The sequence below is a fragment of the Anopheles funestus genome, chromosome X (genome assembly GCF_943734845.2).
Source record: "Anopheles funestus chromosome X, idAnoFuneDA-416_04, whole genome shotgun sequence".
NCBI lineage: Eukaryota > Metazoa > Arthropoda > Insecta > Diptera > Culicidae > Anopheles > Anopheles funestus.
In genome coordinates this window covers 7,374,223-7,395,217 of record NC_064597.1, presented here as the reverse complement: position 1 = coordinate 7,395,217, position 20,995 = coordinate 7,374,223, and the positions used below count along the sequence as shown (strand labels likewise).

The 20,995-nt window shown below is 42.0% G+C and overlaps 2 protein-coding genes across 2 annotated transcripts; both read right to left on the bottom strand.

Annotated features, from left to right (window-relative positions):
* Positions 1-7,839: 7,839 nt before the first annotated feature.
* On the bottom strand, positions 7,840-11,828 carry LOC125761789 (adenylate cyclase, terminal-differentiation specific). Its single transcript, XM_049423276.1, has 3 exons — positions 11,329-11,828; positions 8,253-8,564; positions 7,840-8,190 (listed from the first exon to the last, which is right to left on the bottom strand). The coding sequence occupies exons 1-3, from the start codon at positions 11,566-11,568 to the stop codon at positions 7,945-7,947; spliced, it is 798 nt and encodes a 265-aa protein (XP_049279233.1). The 5' UTR covers positions 11,569-11,828; the 3' UTR covers positions 7,840-7,944.
* Positions 11,829-15,819: 3,991 nt separating this feature from the next.
* Positions 15,820-17,152, bottom strand: LOC125761829 (pupal cuticle protein G1A). Its single transcript, XM_049423347.1, has 4 exons — positions 17,037-17,152; positions 16,556-16,817; positions 16,239-16,428; positions 15,820-16,168 (listed from the first exon to the last, which is right to left on the bottom strand). The coding sequence occupies exons 1-4, from the start codon at positions 17,046-17,048 to the stop codon at positions 16,084-16,086; spliced, it is 549 nt and encodes a 182-aa protein (XP_049279304.1). The 5' UTR covers positions 17,049-17,152; the 3' UTR covers positions 15,820-16,083.
* Between the last annotated feature and the right edge of the window lie 3,843 nt (positions 17,153-20,995).

Below are 20,995 nucleotides of genomic sequence, written 5' to 3'. Positions count from 1 at the left end.
AAATTTTTTTGAAATTTTTTACCGATATTTTATTCTTTTTTTAATTTAAAGCACTATTTAAGTGAAAAGAAACTTATTGCAACAAATTCCCATCAAAATATATCACATTTAAAATTTTTGCTACATTGCTCAAAACTGAGGAAAATTTTAAATTTTCTCAAACAGGGTAAGGAACTTGGTTCCTCGAATAACTTCTGGCACAGACATCTAAGGGCATGGCCGTCCAAGAAGAAAATGTAGCCATTGATGCCATCTATCGACCACAAGTTAAAGTTTGGCGATCCATTGGATACCGACCGAGTTATAGGCAAAAGTTGGTGCAAAAATCAGGAAAATTTTCATTTTTTTTTTAATTTTTTGATTTTTTTATTATTTTTCACTCTTTTTTTTATTTCAAGCATTATTAGAGTGAAAAGAAACTCATTGCAACCCATTGGGATTAAAATAAAACAATTTTATTTTTTTTGCAAAATTTCCCAAAAAAATCGTAAGGGGTAAGCCTTATGAAATTTTCGAGTGAAAAATGTTTTTTAAATTTTTTTCTGATTTTTTATTCTTTTTTTAATTTAAAGCACTATTTAAGTGAAAAGAAACTTATTGCAACAAATTCCCATCAAAATATATCACATTTAAAATTTTTGCTACATTGCTCAAAAATGAGGAAAATTTTACATTTTCTCAAACAGGGTAAGGAACTTGGTTCCTCGAATAACTCCTGGCACAGACATCTGAGGGCATGGCCGTCCAAGAAGAAAATGTAGCCATTGGTACCATCTATCGACCACAAGTTAAAGATTGGCGATCCGTGGGATACCGACCGAATTATAGGCAAAATTTGGTGCAAAAATGAGGAAAACTTTCTTTTTTTTTGAATTTTTTGATTTTTTTATTAATTTTCACTCTTTTTTTTAATTCAAGCGTTACGAGAGTGAAAAGAAACTCATTGCAACCCATTGGCATTAAAATAAAACAATTTAATTTTTTTTGCAAAATTACCCAAAAAAATCGTAAGGGGTAAGCCTTATGAAATTTTCGAGTGGAAAATTTTTTTGAAATTTTTTTTTCGATTTTTTATTCTTTTTTTAATTTAAAGCATTATTTGAGTGAAAAGAAACTTATTGCAACAAATTCGCATTAAAGATATCACAGTTATAAATTTTTCTAAATTTCCCAAAAAAAAAGGTAAGTCCTTATGTCTGCGAGGACATAAAACATCTATACAGCTTGGTTTTGATTCTTTGATAATTATATTTTAAGCTTGTATTGTGAAAACCTTAGGCGAAGACGCATCGAGAAATGGCTCACAAAACCCCCTGACTCGTATTGCTAATGTGTACGAGATTAGTGATTTCTTTGTTATCATGCTATTCGTATGGGACACTTCTACGGAACATCAACAAAGCACGAAAGAACCATAAACCGATTATACTGCTAAAATTCAAGCACGATTGCACAATTATAAACCTCACCAGCAAACCAATTCAAGTACGAAACTAAGAAAAGATCTTTTCACGTACGGTTTTAAGCACAGACTCATCGACTGTTGTTGGTTCCATTAAGGTGAAACATGTGTTTCCCCCTAAAACCCAGTGGAGATTTTTGTTTTCCAAACAGTCACCAGTATAAAACACACCTGTTAAAACAGTTCCAGAATATTTTCATCATATCTCTTTGAGAATGCTTCAGCCATAGCCAGCAACAGAAATGTGTTGCTGATTTCTTCATTCGTTTAAAAAAGTTTCACCTGTGGTTTTAGCACAACAAACAACGATAGGAAAATGCATTTCAACGACAAAAAAAATCATTCCAAAAATTTAAATACCGATTCACGTACACACACACACCATGCACGACCGCATCCAGCGGAATATGGTACACACTGATTCATATTTCAATCAGGATGAAACAATGCTTATGAGTTTCTGCTTTTTTGTCCACATTGCTACAAAACAAGATAGTTTAGGTGGGCATGAACGTATCTCAAATCGATCGGTTTGCTCAAAATCAAAGGCAGAGTGCAGCTAGATGCGAACGAGATGCGAACATCACTGCAACCACATACGGGTTTTTAAAATACGCGGAAAAATGGACCCCGATGGAACGCGATACCTAATAGCGCAGTTTTTTTTTCCCCGCTGAGAATAGCCTGGGAACTCAGTATGGAGGTATTTTCTCACTAAGCAAGGGGTGTTGTATATATATATTTTTTCCGGTTTTCTGCACACCGGACATACGGTATTACCCAGTTCTAGGAGTTTGTGAAGTGCTGAAAAACGCACGCCAACACACAATAAAATCCCCTCTGGCAGTAAAAGACATTTTAGAGGCGAAGCACGTACACCAGATGAAAATGCAATTAATGGCTTGGTTCGTCGTCTCTTTCATTTGCTTTTTTTTTTGCTTTTCCTTTTGAGTATGATTGAGCTACACCCTCGCAAAAGTGTGATGCGTGAGTGGAAGAGTGTTTCCAAACTACCGTAACATTTAAAAACGAAACAATCTGTATAAGGTAGGAGCGTCTTTAGTAGAGCAGAGTTTTGTGTAAAATACCCCAAAAAAAACCCCCTCTAACACAGGGTATAAATTTTCCTTCTATTTTTTCCATTTTTTTTGTTGGCCAAAAAAAGGTGATCTTCCTGGAAAATGTTCGATCCCAAATGGTGGACCGGTGGTGATAGGGAACAGGAAATTCGAGACTTTACTGCCGAAACGATATTGCTTGTTATTTTTAGCAGTAACCCAGGCAAGAAAATCTTCACCTACAAAACCAAAAAGAAAAAAACACACCTTCGTGTCCGATTCCGAAAGAACGGCAACAACAAGAAAACCCAGACACCTCCCTGCGGGCAAAATAGCTCAGTTTTAGCATGCTGCCTCTGTTACTCCTACACGAATACAAAATTTTTTCGTGTAGGAGTAACAGAGGCAACATGCTGAAACCGAGCTATTTTGCCCGCAGGGCTTGTTCGAACAAAAAAAAAGAAAACAGGAAAAAGGGAGAAGGTTACCGAAACGAAACCCAGAGGTGAAGCGTGACACTCATCCGGTCATCAGTTCAGGGGTGCGATTCTAATCTTCACAAACATTCGGCAACAAAAAAAAACGCAGCCTGAACACAGCAGCAAACTTCTCTTTCGCAGGGGGGGAAAAGTCGGAAAAGTTGGAAAATCAATTTCAACTGATATTTTAATTCTTCTCACTTCATCGTACCATTTTTCACCAAAAAAGGCTATAAGAGGCTACCGAACCCCTAGGGCGGGGCGCTTTGTGCTGTCCATTCACTTTATTCTAATCCACGATTTCGTTTAGGAAAATATTTCAATTTCCCGCTTGCGGGCTATTTCTCTCTTTCTCCCTCTCTCTCTTCTACCGACAGAACTCGATAGAACTAAAAACATAAAATTGTAAATTAAACGATCAATGCACTCAATGCTTTCTCAATGCTTTCCGTGTCGATTTAATCACCCTTAATTGTAGCTGCACGGTGTCTGTTGGAATCAAAACGGAGGAACGGACGGAAAACCGATCGCATAACAAACCGAAGTGAAAGCGATGATTGCACACCGATCAAACACCCAGTCACATCAATATTTGTAAACGTGTTGCACGCTTAAAATATATAATGAGAGGAAGAAAGAGAGCGCACGAGCTAGAGGAAGAGGGAGAGAGAGAGTGGAGGTCATGATTGTGTTAAGTGCGGATGATCCATCAATTATTCATCGCACAATCAATGCACGCGACACGCGACACTAGTTAACTTTTTGTATGCCGTACCATCGCATCAGGTTTGTTGAATGGAATAGCAAAAAAAACCGGGGGATTTTCAACGATTCGAGCGAAACAGACCTTAATCGTGACGTAAGCATTGTAACGAAACCGAAAACGATTAACGATCGTTCCAACTTTCGACGATTAAATCGCTTTCGTCTTTAAGACGCTGAACCGATTACCATAATACGGTTGGACAATGGGAGAATTGAAGGCAGATAGTTGACTGGTTTGAACAAAGATCACAAATGTATCAACCTGAGTTGCAACTTGCAAGTAAGAACTGAATAACTTGCATGTAGAAATACGACACTTAAGATCTCTTGAGCTATAGTAGACGACAAGCGAGTCTTGAGTCTCAAGTCTTAAGAATGCAATCTCAATAAGCTCAAGAACATCCTCAAATCTCCCTCAAAGACTGGACTAGACGAGACCCAGCTCCATAAGTCTATTTCTCAGAAATTTCAAGTTCTCAACACTGGAATAAAGAGCAACTAAGACATCACTAAAACACCACTTCTTGCATCTGGATCTCTATGCTACAGAAATACTTGGAAATCAGCTTGAGAAGCCATCCCAGCCCTTTAATACCTTCCCAATCTTCAGAGCATTGCAATAGTAGAAGATATCCACCAACTCTTTGTATTTGCAGTCTCAATAATTGAAGTTCTTGGTAAACAGAAAATCTTAAAGTCGAAGATCTACAAAGTCGAAGAATGTCATCAGTTTTCAATATCCTCAAATAGACGAACAATCAATGAGGAATGGCTTCAGAAAAGTTGAAACTTTCCAACCAACCAGAACAATGCGATACCAATGATACCGTTTCTTGCTCCTGTACGCGAGTTCTCGTGTTATTGTTGCAGCAATTTTGATCCCACAAGAGCCCCAATAACCGTCCTATTATGCATGTTATTATGCCTCGAGATATTATTTTCTAGAAGAATGTGTACGCCCATGTTTTAGTTGTTTTTAAACTCTCCAAGTTTTCTTTTGTGCGCCGTGCGGGACACAATGGTTTTTGGACATGTTTACGCTGTTCATCCTACGCGGTTTTAAGGTTAGCTTTTATTAAATTAAACACCCAAGAAGATGTAGGTCGTTACGCTGAAAAGGAGAAGAGCGAAATCGAAAGAACTTACATGCAAAAAATCAAGTTGTTAATCGTTCTCACCTTGAGGGGTAGGGGAATATTAAAATTTATTACAAAAGTTAACATTAATCTACAAAGTATTACAATAGTTTGACACGAACTCATCATACCATACATCTTTATTAACAGCAAAAAAAAGGCAGTAGAAACAAGCCGTCCAATACCAAAAATTCCAAGAAAAAACAAATCCTTCACCTTTAATTTTGTATTTACCTTGAAACGCTCGCCATTCATCAACCGAATACCGTCAGCAGATAAACTCAATTCCCTTTACGCATTATAAAAACCAGCATCCATATACACTTAGTTTCCACCTGGACCTGCAACCAGAGTTTACAGTTGAATCCGTTTGCCCTATTCGGTGGTTCGCTGCGGCACTCCAAAGTACACCAACTCCCCCAGGTGGCCCAGCTACCTTGGTCATAATTAAAAAAGCAATTTAAAGTCCCGAACTTTTGAAGCGATTCCTGCAGGACACACCAGCGCACTGGGCCCGGGCGCATTCCGAGCGAAATGAGATGCTTTTAACTAATAAAAACGGTCATTTTGTAGCAACCTCGGGAATCGGACCCTAAAATTCATTATCCTGTCACCGTGCATTAGGCTAACGGTCGCATCCCGATTTGCTGATTGAGTTTAACCAATAATTGCTCTTTCGGCTGAAGCGCAACCTTGGGCCAAGGCAGGCAACAGCAAACAGTACCGGCGTCCGGTTTAAATGAGATTCCAATTATCGACCATCTTGTACAGTGTTTCCCAAAAATAAAAAAAAAAAAAAACAAGAAAAAAGAAAGATGGATCAGTGCCGTATGCAACCGAAAGCAGCTGCAAGTGCTTCAGTTTCGCTATCGGTACCTGGCAATCAGATAAATTATTATGATGTGCGGGCAGGAAAGGTGAAGTCAACCGCAAACATATACACCCAAACTCCTGCCAGGTAAACCACTCGGTACGTGGGTTTTGGGGTTGGCTTTGGGCGTTTGTTGATGGGTGTTGACAGCAAACGCTCCCTCCCGGCTGCCGGGACTCAAACCATTGCCCCCCCCGGACACTAATTGGATGCGAAGCAAACGATGCCATCGGATGCTCCGTCTCCCGCCCGTGATGCTCCGTTCAGTCGAAACGGATTACCTCTTCGGGTTTGTTGTTTCAAATGCAAATTCCAGTACCCCACGTCTCCGCCCGGGTAATGCCCATCAGCAGTGCCTTTGAAGGGCTTGTGTGTCTGTGGGTATGCATGCTGTTGGAAAATCCAATCGTTTATCGAACCAGATCTAACATCATGCTTCTTGGAAGTTCATTCGTTCGTGGTGAACTGATAATATGAGCACATACACCTGTAGATACCAGAACCCGAAAAATGCACCTTACATTACAAGTCCAAATATAGTAACGCATATTGAAGTTGTAATTAGGAAATGCAGTGGTCGAATTTTGCAGCCTGTTCATTATGCGCTGATGTATCGATATTTTGCACAGATTACTTTTCGCAGCCAGCCATCATTCTACAGAATTTCCACAATACACAGGCAAGTAGTATACCTTGACTACTGATAGGTTGACCAACTAGGAATAGTTGGAAGAATAGTCACTTTTAAGAAAAGAATAGTCTTTTTTAATGCATGTGTTAGTCATTACCTCAAAGATATCTCTTGCTCTCTCTCTTTCTCTCTCTCACTCTTTCTTTCTCTTGTTGGCATAACGACCTCTAAGATTCCGCCGACCGTTTCTGGCTCACTGCACTTATTTCTACCGCGTAGCCGGCTCGTCTGTAGGGAATCGTGGATCCACTCCGACTCCGCGTATGAAAAATTGATTCCGACTCCGACTAAAACCCAAAATTGACTCCGGCGAGTCCGGTTGACTCCAAGTTCGATCGAGTCCGAATGGGTCCGATCGATTCCGGAGGAGTCCGGATGGGTCCAGATGAGTCCGGCTAGTCATGAGCTCACTTCTGCCGGAGTCATTCCGACTCCGACTCCGCGTATAAAAAATTGATTCCGACTCCGACTAAAACCCAAAATTTACTCCAGCGAGTCCGGTTGACTCCGTTCGATCGAGTTCGATCGAGTCCGAATGGATCCGGATGAGTCCGGATGAGTCCGATTGCGTCCAAATGAGTCCGATCGAGTCCGACTAGTGATGGGCTCACTTCTGCCGGAGTCATTCCGACTCGGACTCCAGCTGGCGGCGTAGTAAGACCGATCCGACTCCGGAAAAATTTATAGTTTACCCGTCACTAATAGTCAGTCCCTGCTACTAGCGATGGGAACTCCGGAGTGGATTCGAATCCGAGTTCGATCGAGTCCGAATGGATCCGGATGAGTCCGGATGAGTCCGATTGCGTCCAAATGAGTCCGATCGAGTCCGACTAGTGATGGGCTCACTTCTGCCGGAGTCATTCCGACTCGGACTCCAGCTGGCGGCGTAGTAAGACCGATCCGACTCCGGCAAAATTTATAGTTCACCCATCACTAATAGTCAGTCTTTGCTACTAGCGATGGGAACTCCGGAGTGGATTCATGAATCCACTCCAACTCCGAAGTATAAAAACCGGAGTATACTCCGAAGTGATTACTCCCGATTAATCCGGATTTAACTCCGGAGTAACTCCAGAATAATTACTCCGACTCCGGGAAAATTGAAGATTTACCCATCACTACTTGCTACAAGGTGACGGTCTGGATGAGATTTGATACCCAGTCCTGTCATGTGGAACCGGCGCCGTTTATCACATACACCACCGCCCAAAGATCTAGACTTGCCATTCTTGAGGTTGAGATGGCAAAGATATAATTTGCAACTTTGTATCAAGTTTTAAGAAGACGTTTAATAAGAAACTTTAATGAAAGTTAAAATTGTGATACTAAAATAAATTTAAAAAAACCAGGCATCTCACTACTTCCCACAAGTGTAACATAACATAAGGCAATTTTATTGTGAACAGTAATAGTATATATTTTTTTCTTTAAACACTCCAAAATTAACTAAACGAAAAGCAAACTGCTTCATTCTCATGTATTCTAGAAGTTGTACTTCAGCCCGGCACTGCTAAACTTCACCTGGGACACCTCGTTGGAGGGAGAGTAGGCAACACCGATCAGCTTTGCTGTAGTGGAGGAGTCACCCTCACTACCTGGCTGTTGCTGATGTCCTCGCACACCGAACTGTCCTGCTGCTGGTTGATACTGTGGCTGAACCGTCTGGTCCTGTTGCGCATCCGAACCACCGGAAGTCTGCTGGACGTACTCGTACTGTGGCTGTTGTTGCTATTGAGAGTACAGGAAACGAGTTACAAAGAAACGTCCTCTTGAGGTCTATTTGAGCTTACCTGGGAGTTGGGAGTTGCGTAGGCACTCGCATCCTGTCCAGTAGGAATCGACTGGGTAAATCCTTGATAGTTGTTGGTTTGCTGTTGCTGCTGAAGAAGCCGCTGCTGTTGCAGACGTAGACGAATATTAGGATTAATGTAGTTCTCCTGGACGGTGTAGTGCGGTTGATCCGGGAACTGAGCCACGTAACGATTTAGACCCTCTTGCTGCGATTGCTGATGAGCTGCTGGCTGCTGATAATACAACGGTTGCTGTTGCTGTTGCTGCTGCTGATAAGCCTGTGCCTGACTGCCGATGAGTGACGGATGCGTCTAGAAGCGTTTGGTGAAAGAAAAGGTTTTTGTCCAACATCATTAACAAAAAAGGCTTTGTTTCTTCTCCCTTTCTCTTCCTAAAACTTTTCCAAAACTCTTCATCCTGTTCAGCGCTTCTTTGTTTTCTGTAATGCTTTGTTTTATGTTTTCTACTATGTTTTCGCATTAATTAGGAAAATTATTTAGATCCAACCTTTGCAATAGTCTCGTATTGGATGGAATATCTTACCCAAAAGCAACCAAATACGCATGGATAATTAAGGGCTCCCAATATCGAGCATTTGCTGTCCGGAACCCGGGCTGTGCCCGAAAATCCTGAACAGTAACGAAATACGACACAACTCTTTTGTGTGCTCTCCCTATCATGGGATACAGGAGCATGTTAATTAATGAAGCATATTTTCGGCAAGCCCCTTCTGGAACACATCTACAATCAATAGCCGATGGGCGGTGTGGAAATGGTGGAAACTGACAAGGTGGTTCATTTCCGGTGGTGAAATATCACCCAACCCAAAACTACGGCACAATGAACAAACTCGCCCCTCCCCAAAAATGCAATGCTGCAATGGAATTCTCCACGAATTAGTGAGAAACATCCATTTTCTTTTTTTTGGGGGTTTTTTTTGCTTTCTTTTTTTGCTAGTAAAAGTTTGGAGCGGCGTTATATCGAGGTAGTCGACACGACGCTGGTAGAGAGAAGATTGACAATTTATGCACCGGTGCCGGTGACATCCGGTCCAAGACGGTGGATCGGTGATATGTCAACTGCAGCAGGTTTGCCAACGTGGAAGAATGGGACGGAAAACAAGGAAACGCGCTTGGCGCGCTTCGTTCCTATTTATGTCTCTATCCCTTCTGCTGTTGGTTGCACCGCTGAAAGGTGAAACTAAATGAATGTGCATTTGATTACGGTTGCTGCGTTATCCTTGGCTGGTGCGGCCCAGGATACACGGAACACGAACGCAACCAAGAGTCGCACCATTCGTAATCTGGGTGAGCGCCATCTTGTGATGCTGTAGGGCCAGAAGGATGCAGTCGGCTGGTAAGCGGAGGAGCTGTTGCTCGGTAGCAAGTAACGCAACTGACATTAAAATGGAAAGAAGGCGGAAGGAAAGAGAAGACAACAAAAAACCCGCCAGGAAGCAGGTACTTCTTCTTCGGCGAACTGGAACATTCAGTAGAACTGAAACATTCACTATAGATGGAGGGGGGGCGGTGTACAATAGATAAAATTTAAGTAGACACTTTCAACCAGGTGCGACGAAGAAGCGAAGCAAATAAACTACTCCAGCGAAGCTGGCAGCAACACAAAGAGTTCTGTACCTTTTTTGCTCGGTACATTTTGCAAGCAATTGCTTACTACACCTTTGTTTTCTGTTGAGTAACAATCGGTACGTCGCATCGATATTTATTTCGATTTTATGCCACCCTGTTGTTCTTTCGCATTAGAAGCGCAGCAGGGCGTGGGCCACTGCCGAAGGGGCGTACAATTTGCCGCTAATGCAATTCCGCAGAATGATGATGGATATGACGAACCAAGTACACAGTCAGTGCAGCGTAAATAGTCAATATAAATATAAAAAAACCGGTGGGGGCGAGTTTTCTTATTGCTTGCGGTGAAGGGAACACTAACAGCTGGACTTCTCCCTTGTTTTGTTTGTTTGTTGCTCCAGGTCCAGGAACGGTGACTAGATATCGGAACCGGCATTGCAGAATATTGTTTACGATGTACATCCCGTGCTCAGTGAACAGTGTAACGAGCACACTCAAAAGCAGCCACTTTACTGTGTTTGATAATATGCACAGCTTTGTAAGGATTCGTAAGGATTCTCCTGCGAAAGGGGACAGTCACACTACTGCACGATAGCAGCCTGGTAACGGTTTCGGATGATTTTGTCTCTATAATCATGTTGTTGACATGATTGGAAATGTACGCCGGCTGCCCTAACGATATGCCTGGACAAATCAACATCCAATTTTATTCTCGTTAACCATTTCACTTAAACAATTTCATCGCCAGATAGTGATTATTTTGAAAACGAGTTTGACGAAAAGGATTGAGCTCATCTGATTGATGAAAGATAAAAGACTTTTTTTTCTCTATTAGCAAGGATAAAAAGGGGTTCTTTTTAATTGAGTTGAATGATTGAATAAAAGAACTGATAAAAACACTTGAAGTTAATGGGTGGGACCAGCTCTAAGTACTATAGTATGAGTCGTTACTATTAAGACGTTTGACAGTTGATGCGTTACGACTCGTAACGCACTTAGAAAAACAAACATGAGAAACTACTATAATGTTGCATCGGTGGGACCAGCTCTAAGTAGTATATTATGAGTCGTTACTATTAAAACAATCAACAGTTAATGCGTTACCACTCGTTACACTCGTAACACACCTAGAAAAAAAGACATGAGAAACTACTATAATGTTGCACCGGTGGGACCTGCTCTAAGTAGTATATTATGAGTCGTTACTATTAAAACAATCAACAGTTGATGCGTTGCGACTCGTTACATTCGTAACTCACATAGAAAAAAGACATGAGAAACTACTATAATGTTGCACCAAGTTGCTATAAATATTTATAGCAATTTGTTTTAAGTGACATTTAAACACATTTTTTAGTAAAAATGTAAATAAAGTAATCCGTTTTTTTGGGGGTGAACTATTCAAAATGAATTGCTGGATATTTTTCGTTATACAATTTAGCACCACAATTTGATCGTTATAACAACTTCACTAGGATCGAGATCTTACCAGGGTGCTTGGAATTTGTTGCTGTAGCGGTTGTTGCTGCTGCTGTTGCTGTTGTTGCAACAGCGCACCCTGCGGTTGATTGCCGAAGTAACGCGTGAACGATTGCTGGAAGGCAGGCAGCTTGATCGAGAAGCTGTTCTGGGAGGGATCGTTGTGGAATGACAGCTGCGCGTACGCTGATGATGACAGTTGCAGTAGCAACAGCGCTACTAGACACGAACACGATTTGATCGTGGCCATTGTCGTAACGGTGTTTTGATTTTGAAACTTTTTTAGAATAAAACTCTCACAAAACAAACACACACACAAGCACGGAATTTCTCACACGTAGGGAAAAAGACGGTCTAAAACAACAAATTGTACAGCAACTTCACTTTCTATGGCGCGTGTCGTAAGTGTCGGAAACTAAGTCTCGAAACCATACCGGTTGCTGGTTAAATACACATTCCCGTACGGTTACTCCCACCCGTTTGCGAAGATGTCTGCCGGCCAGAAAGACTGCCACACGGCCGCGACAATGGGTGGGGATGTTAAAAACTCGGTGACATCAAAACAATGGTTGTTTAAATGCGGTTTTTTGTTTGCGGGTTTTCGGGCGTGGGAGGGATAAAAGCCATTCGAGATGGTTTCGATACGCGGCTTGCTCGATCGATCAGGGTGCCTCAGAACCACTTCTCTGCACTGGAAGCAAAGCATTTCCGGGTACGTTAATTCACTTTCAATTTAATTCGAATCACCCCCGATGGGTACCGCACGGGATGTCTTCCACTCGGTTCTCTGCTTTTACGGCTAGTTTATCGCGTAAAAGCTTAAGGTAAGCCACCAAACGTGTACCACGCTGTTATGTATGATTTTTCCGTTTTTTTTCTTCTATTTTGTCTTTCCTTCTTGTTGTAAACAGCATAGAAAGTCGAGCGAATTATGCCGTCCGTTTTGGTGGGAACCTTTAAAATTCATCCCTCGACTAAGTCATCGAACGGAGAGTTTTTTTTTGTGTTTTGTACTTTTATTATTTTGTTTCATCTTTTTTCCTTTTTGCTTCAGATTTTATTTTGCTTCCTGCAACCGTGCGAACGTGACTGTGTTTCGATAATCGAACATTTAAACCCTCCCAACCTTACATTGCTTTGCTTTAACCGAAGCAAAAATAAAGCAAAAAGCCAAGAAGCATATAAAGGTGTCCGGGGACGGGGGCGAAAAAAAGACGAAAGTAAAGCAGCCACAGCAAAGGTTCTCCGGGCTGGGCGAAAGTCACGCACGTCACGAGATATTGGGAAGGCTAAAGGATAAACCACACACAAAACCTTATACCTTGTGTTATCGCTTGCGGGTGATGATCGATCAGGGCAGACTTTCACCGAATGGTTGTCACCAGTCACGACAAAACAAGCAACGGTACAAGAAACATATATATATAAATAAATAAAAAAAAAAGCGTAAGAGAAAAGCTGTAAAATAAGATGGAAGGGTACTGCAGCATGATTTCTACCCATCTTCGATCAGTGAACTTATTTGATTTGCTCTTCTGTTCGCGCCCTGCCACCCGACCACAACCCGACCAAACACACACACACATGCCACCGTAGGAAGCTTTGCGTATTGGTTTGCATTTAAATTTGCCCCATTCTTGCTCGCACCCGTCCCGGAGAGGTTCCTTTTTTTGACCTTCTCTCTTTATCTTCCCTTTTCACCGCACAGTGGGTTCGTTAAAAAAAATATTGGCAAAAAAATCGTTTTATCTGCTAGAAAGCTCTAGGAAAAATGTGAAAGAAATAAAATAAAATACGAAAAAAAAACATTGCAAAAGTATTTAAGTTACTATAAAATTAATAACCATGATGCTATAAACCCAAAAAAAAATATTTTAAAATGCACGATGGAGACGCCTAGTGCATTATAATTTAGCTATGTTAAACTCAAATACAATGGAGCGCCGATTATCCGGTGTACCTTTTATCCGGCTGTCCCATTATCCGTGACAGTTCCGAAGGTGAATTGACATATGAAATGCAAAACCGATGACGGCAAGAAATAAAAGCTTCAATAGGGAATGATATAATTTGCTCAAATTCGAAACAAAAGGAAAATGTCTACCCTTTACACATTAAACACCATTTTTTATCAATAAAAAGAGTTGTGCCTATTATCCGTGATATTCGCTTATCCGGGAAGGGGGGGGGGGGAGTCCCGATGAGCACGGATAATCGGCGCTCCACTGTAGTTGATTAGATTTTATAATATTTTGACTTTGATAAAAAAGTAAAAATTGTCGTCAAAATTTAAAGTTTGATTTTTTTATTTTCAGCAATTTTCTCACAGCAAACGACCAGTGTGCGTTTTGTCAACGAAAGCGGTTTAAGGTTGAGGTTCGGTTTTCACTTTCGCACGGTTTTTTTTTTGGTGCGGGGAGATGGTTGGGCAGAGGACCAGAACATTTCACCTCAGCTTCTGCTGGGACTTCCAAAATAATCCTTGCAAGTTTAATGTGGTTCAATTTTAAACGGTACAGCAAAACCCCCGGTACCGTGGACGAAAGAGGCAGCCGGGTGGGTAAGGGTGGAGGCTGCAAAACTGTCTGTTTTTGCATAATTTATGCCGGCACCAGATCGGATGGGAGATTTGCTCGTGTTTCCGTACCCGATATCGATACAAAACCCCCCTTTTTTTGGGGATCTTTCTCTTGTTCTTTTTTTGTTTTGGTGTTGGGGAGTTAGATCGGTTAATGAACAGATTGTACCCAGCTGATGAAAGGGCTCTGGCAGATGAAACGCACAAAACGAGCTCATGCAAATAATCGTACGTTTGCAGCTGAGTAGCTCATCGCTCTGGCTTCGATGGTGGCGGCAAAGTTTGGAACCGGCCCGTTGTTAAAGCACCAACCATTTTCATGGCGGAGGATGAGTTCGTTTATAATTCATCGTCGAATGATTTAACTTCCTGAATTGATTAATTCTTACGCATTTTAAAGCCAGCTGTTCATTTGATGATTTTCTACTATTCCGACTCGTGGTGGAGCAAATGCAACTTCTTGCTATAGATAAACCTATTCCGTTTATGTGTCTTTCACTTGACAACCATTCGCTTATTTAGGATGCAAATCTTTCCCCAGCACGAACGTTTTAGATGTTCGCCGTTTTTGTGGAGTTTGAGCACATTTTCCGGTGCCTCACTTGAGCTAAAATGTATTTACTCCTGGAGATGGGTGATGCTACAAAACCATCGTCCGAGCGCTTTTGTTCGCCACTTGTTGTAGCAGGCGAAATGGTGACCAAAATTTTTGCTGAGTACGATTAAATTTTATTCCCATTCATCCTGTGTCCCCATGCTCCGCTTAAGTAATCCCACCCACGAAACGAACTTCCCACTGCCAGCTATACAATTAGCTGTCAAGTGAAACGTTTCCGTGCTTTCCGGGCCCCGCGGGCAAATGGAATTAAAATGCTGCCTTATTTTTATTTATTTTTTTTTGCTTCCCTCAACAGTTTCACCATTGTCAGCAAGAAGCTCGTCAATGGACAAGAAAGTAAGTGAATGGTGTAAACAGTATTCTTATACCATCATGAATCAAACATTGTGGTTGTGTGACGATCAAGGAAATTGCTCTCTTTTTTTTTGCGTATTTGATATTATTTTCTCTTTCTACTTGTTATCGCCCACCAACGCTTGAGTGAGCATCCGAATTCGATTCCACCGTGCGAAGAAAAAAAACAATTCCTACTTCCCATCATCATTCGCTTTAATCAATGTCAATCGTGCGTTCTTAGTAGTAGTGCGAAAGGCGCGCACTGACAGTACAACTGTCAACAGGTGGCTTGATACTGTTTGACGTTTCCAAGGAGATAGTAGCCAGGGAGATTAGGTAATGTTAAGATTTGGTACCGAATCTGTCGTGTATTAAATCTGGATGTATTCTTTTCTAAATTATCATTATTACCCCATCTATCGTCTCGAACAATTGTTCTATGATTAACCTATTTACCAAGAAAAAAGACATTAAGTGAAACGAATTCAAGGCAAAGCAAACATTGGTCGTTTTTAAAGGTTTTTAAAGGCCACAAGGTTGTTAGTGACACATTCCTTTACAGTTCATCGAAAACAACCTCCAAACTTCTGTTGTTTTAAATTTAAAGCTCAATGAACTAAAGATGACAAATGATTCTTGAAGTGACGGCTACTGTTAAAGTTTCGCTCAAGTCTTGCCTTTGTTGCGCTGACTAACAGGGTTTTGCCTTGGTGATGTACAATTAATCAATTCTTGCTAGAATTCTTTCTCAGGCATTCAAATCGTTCAAAATTTTCCTACCCGGCTTGTTTACAGAAGCAAAGGACGAAAAAGGGGGAAAACACTTTAAAATACCTTTTACGTTACTGCCTGTTTACAATTCAAATGAAGTTAAGGGGGAAAAAAATAATACACCAGTATGTAAAGGTTTGTGAGCATTCCATCCCGAAAGAAAAGAAAAAGAAAGAAACCCCAGAACAACGTGAAAGTTTCCTTACGTCCGGCGCACCGTACTGCTGCGCCATTTCCGCATTTATTCGCATCCTTCCTTCACTCGCTCGCAACGTTCAAATTGCTTGTTCAAATCTAAGAACTTAGGTACTAAGCTGCTGTTGACTTTGTGTGACTTTTGTTAATGGTAAAGCTATTGCTACTGCCTGCCAGCGGCATATCTCGTTGTTTCGTCTCTCGCATTTTGCGTCCATCAGTCCGGGGTTTGTTTTTTTGGGGGCGGCGGAGGTTGTCAAGGCTTCTTACCAGGCGTAACTGGCACCGAGACCGGCGAACTGTACGACCGAACCACCGTGCACGGCAGCTACAGGAGCGGCCAGCGGAGCCCTATGCGCAGAGTGAAATGCATATGTAATGAAGATCCGAATGGTTCAAGGATTGCCCAAAAACTACTCACTTGTAGGCAAGCGGGGAGGCAAGGGCAGCAGGGTAGGCGGCCTTAACGATCGGGGCATGGGCAGCGTAGTGGACAGCGGGAGCGGCATAGTGGGCGGCCGGGTAATGGACGGCGGGTGCGGCGTAGTGTGCCGGAGCGGCATAGTGTGCGGCAGCTGGGTAGTGGACAGCGGGAGCGGCATAATGGGCAGCTGAGGGTAGGAAGAAGAGATCGACCACACTGCGGTTAGTTGGTTCACGTACATCTGGTAGAGTGCTGACCACAGCTGTGGGTTCTCCAGGAAAAAGGTACAAAGAGCAGCGAGTTCACACACTTACCGTAGGCCGGAGCGGCGTACTTAACGGCCGGTGCGTAAGCGAATCCATCGTTGCTCAGCCGAGAGCTGTGCACGCGGACTGACGAGTGTGCGGAGTCAACGGCCTTCGAGTACTGGGACAGTACGTTCTGTCCGTACAGACCCTTAACGGTGTGCTCGTGGGAAGCACCAACCGAGTGGTAGTCGACGCTCGGTGCAGCAATCGAGTAGGCAGCTGGTCCACCAGCGCTGACGGCGGCGACGAGCGCGGCAAGGATGACAAACTGAGGAGACGAACGAAGTCTTCATTAGAGTACACTACTGGGCACCAATCACAAACACTGAGAATTAAACTCTCCACCAGGGTTTTGAATTCTTGACAATTCTTGACCATCCTTGAGCATTCTGGTTGAGGTACACTACTGTTTAAAGTTCCTTCTTCCACTGTTTGAAAGTTTGGAGAGTTTGACGTCTAAATCCTGGGATTTATCCTGGGCACTTACCTTGAAGGCCATTTTTGCTAGAAGTTTAAATTTGGTTGATTGGAGTTGATTGAAGACTGTTCGGGCTGCTGGTATATGCACTCGAAGAACTCAGCTGGTGAACTGATGCTGCCAAACCTATCGAACTGCATCTTTTATACAGTGCAGCAGAATTTTTGCGATGAATACCCCGCGTTCGTCTTTCTAGCGAATCGTCACCCTTCTACCCGTCTAACACCACAGTGGTACGGTTTGTGCATATGCCCAGAATACACCCAACGACCGGTTGTGTCTCCAACTCTCCAACCAGCATCTCATCCACCCAGGTACAAAGGTGTAAGAACTTATCTAAGTGCAGTTTTACGTTCACTTTTGACACCCCAGATTCAAAAACCAGATGTGAACGAAAGTGAACCGGCGAACCTGGCTGGCGGGTTATCAGATCACTGCACCGCTGCAGTCTCCGGGCAGGGCGACGCCTCTATACGCAATATACGCACACGCAATGTCGCTCTAGGGCGTGCCCTGCGTGCGCGACTAGCGCGTCCAGCGCACCGAGGTCAACGTGCGCCTTCGTCTAGAACCGGCTTTTTTGTGTGTGTTCCACAATGGCAGCCCGCTAGCGGCTAACTACCGAATGCGCTCGTTCGAACCGCACGTGAGTAACCCCTACTTTCGCTTCCCTTCTACTCACTTTCGTCTGTTTTGCTAGACAGACACCGGTCGGGCGAAGAGGAGGACAGTAAAAGAAGTAGTGCAAAAAACACGCACACAAAACCCTTTTGCTAAGCCTCCGTTCACTTTGCGAACGGGCGGTACAAAACCAGCACCAAAATCGATGTGCAAAGTGCACGTGCACTGGTGACTCCCACCTCCCAACTCTCTCTCCCTCTCTCTCTGCCGTATCCATGCCGGAGTTGAATCCGGGGGCGCACCCAGTACTGCCGATCGTCCAAAAGGGCAAAACAGCACGACGCGTGTCACGCCGTACGAACAAAGTAGGTCGATCCGGCGTTGTCTTGAGCGCCGCCTTGCGATATTAGATGTAACCGAGAAACCCACCGGCTCGCACAAATTCTACTCGGCAACAATTTCAAACGATGTTCCGGTGAACCACAACCACCCTTAAAGCATGTGGCCTGTAAAACAGGCAGGAAGCAAACATTCGCGACGTTCAAATTATGTAAGGTACCGTACGGTCTCAATCGTTCTAGTCACTGCTAGGGAGCAGATTACGCTCATCACTCCTTTCTACCTCCTGAGAGAGATGAGACGCTCGTGTTTTTGTTTGCCACCGAACACTTTATTACACTGTGGGTGGCTTAGGGACGCAAAATTAGGTCAAAAGTATCATTAAGTTTTGAGGAGGTTCAATTCGAGAATGGAGAGTTGATGATGTTTCTTGGCATAGATAGACAAATCAATTCTTAGATTTAATTTAGTTTGTTTTCCTCTTAAATTTTCAATTTTCAAGATTCAATAAGAATTTAAAGAAAATTTTCTCTAATTTGAACAAATTTATTACAAAAAAATGTACTTGCCCTCCTTGTCATCATACTTGTTCAATATGTCATTTAGTTGTGTTTACCTTTTCACATAAAGACTTTACAGTAAATGAGGATGACATTACCATATCATCTGACTAACGCTGTATTGATTCTCCAGATTTAGTAAACAAAAGGTATGATCAAGTTAAGAATTAAACCCACACCGGGAAGTGTTACGTTACAATGCGTTACGGAATGCGTTACTATTTTATCGTCCCAGTGTCCAGAGTTATTTAGTCTTTGAATTATAGCACCATTATAGCACCAGCTGAAGCATTTTAAGTTGAAAAGACTCATCCAGTAAATTGAGTCACATTACGAAACGAAAACAAATTTTCCCTGTTCTATATGCAAACGGTGCTGATGGCTTCATAACGCATCAAACGAGATGAATGTTTGCATACGCATCTAATAAATCATGGTTGATACTTTCACTTTTAAATACCTAAACGTCGCTATCGAAGCACATTTCATTCCCCCCACCGCCGGCCGACGCCCAAAGGGGGGGCCCATTATTTACTTATTCATTGAGCCATCGCATTGGCACCCATTTGCCAGCAATAAATCAAACACACCAAAATCCCGACTGCTCCATAAATATTAAAATCATCCGGCTACGGTTCGGTAATCGATATGCAGAAGCAACAAAAAAACGAAAAAAAGGAATGAAAATGGTGTAGCGGTTTTTTTTTATTTTCTCACTATCAAAATGGCATCCTCGTCAAACCTTGGAAACATGATCACGGCACGGCAAGGATCAGTATCGGGACAGTGAGAGGATGAGTGGGAGTGTGTCCCGAAATGAATCAAAACACATTTCCCGGGGCAGAAAAAAAAACAGATATTTTCGCTCAGTTTTTACTCGGGATAAACATGTGTGTGAACGAGGGTGCGTTTCAAGGATGCGCTCGATCGGTAATGGGAGTCACAGACAACAACAAAAAATGCAAATGTTTTACATGTTTTGTTTCGTCCTTCATGAACGATTTCATTCCAGACAAACATAGCAATCGAATGCTTTTGCCTCTACCATCAGCAATCATTGTCTGGTGGATGTTGTTTTTTTTTATTTTATTCCTTTTCAACATTTCCCACGTTTATTCAAAAGACGGTTCGAAGTATAGCAACAACAGCAAAAAAAAAGTTCGAGCAAAAAGAAGTAAAGTTGTGGTAAGAATAAAAAAAAAAACAAGCAAAAAAAGGAAACGATTTTTCCAACGAGACCAAAACCGTTCGGATGAATAATAGATCCCGCATAACGTAGCACTCCCACACCGGGAAAAAAACCTTGGATGGGAAAATGCGACAAATATGGTGAACAGCACATCACATCAAGGAAAAGCTAACTACTGTGAGTGCAACAGTTAGACCGATACGGTTTCTCGTATGTGTGTGTGTGTTTGCTCTATATGCAACATGGTGTCGATAGAGAGAAAATGCCAAAAAGGTGGGGAGGTGTATATTATTCCAATCACTTCCACCACTACTACTACTAACGCCTTCACCACGTACGGATGAGTCATCAAATGTCAAACGTTGTTTACCCAACTGTGCTACTTAGCATTTATTGCTTTCCGTTAGTTTAGCTTGAAGATTGACATTTGATACAAAAAAAAATTATTTAAAAAAATATATTTTAGGTTAAATTTTATCAATACGGCTAAGTCGTTTAACATGAATAAAAAAAAGTTAAATTCCATCAATTTATTTTTATGTCTTTTCTAACTGCAAGAAAAAAAGGAAACGTGCTCCAATCGAACCATTTTGGACGGTAATGAAAAAAAAAGCTGACCGATTACGTGCAATTACGACCTAACAATTACTAACCTCAAGTGACGGACGTTGGGTCAAGATTCAAGCAAATAATGATAATACATGAAGAAAAAAAAACAGAGCGTTTACCCTCGATAAGGGCAACGTTAATGAGATAATTATGGAGTGCGAACGAAGAGCGGTCAAGGGGAAAACGGGGGACAGGTGATGTGTCCCGCTGTGCTTCACATTACCAAATCTCGTTACCTTTTTTGCCACGAAGCCACCCGCATCACCCGTCTTTGGCTTAGCAAAACTGTCCCGAACCGAATGAATGGACAATAATGGTGTTGGGTCGTGTTCAGCGAGCTGAATGAACAGTTCACACGCTATTGTCTATTGCCAGAGTAGCGGCAGTTAAAGCGTTTTTAAGTATATTATTTTTTTTTATATATTAAAATTCTAACATTACATTAGTGTAATAAAAATAAATGCACTCGTGAATGTGAAATAAAAAAGGAATTTATTCACACTGTAAAGATAATTTTATCCTTACGTTTATATTTATGTTAACCACTGTAAAGTTATTTTCTATGGCTTGGCAAAGAGCTGGGCACAAGTTGACAAGAGAAACCACCAATAATCTATTAATGACTCGAATCTTTGAACACAATTAATAAA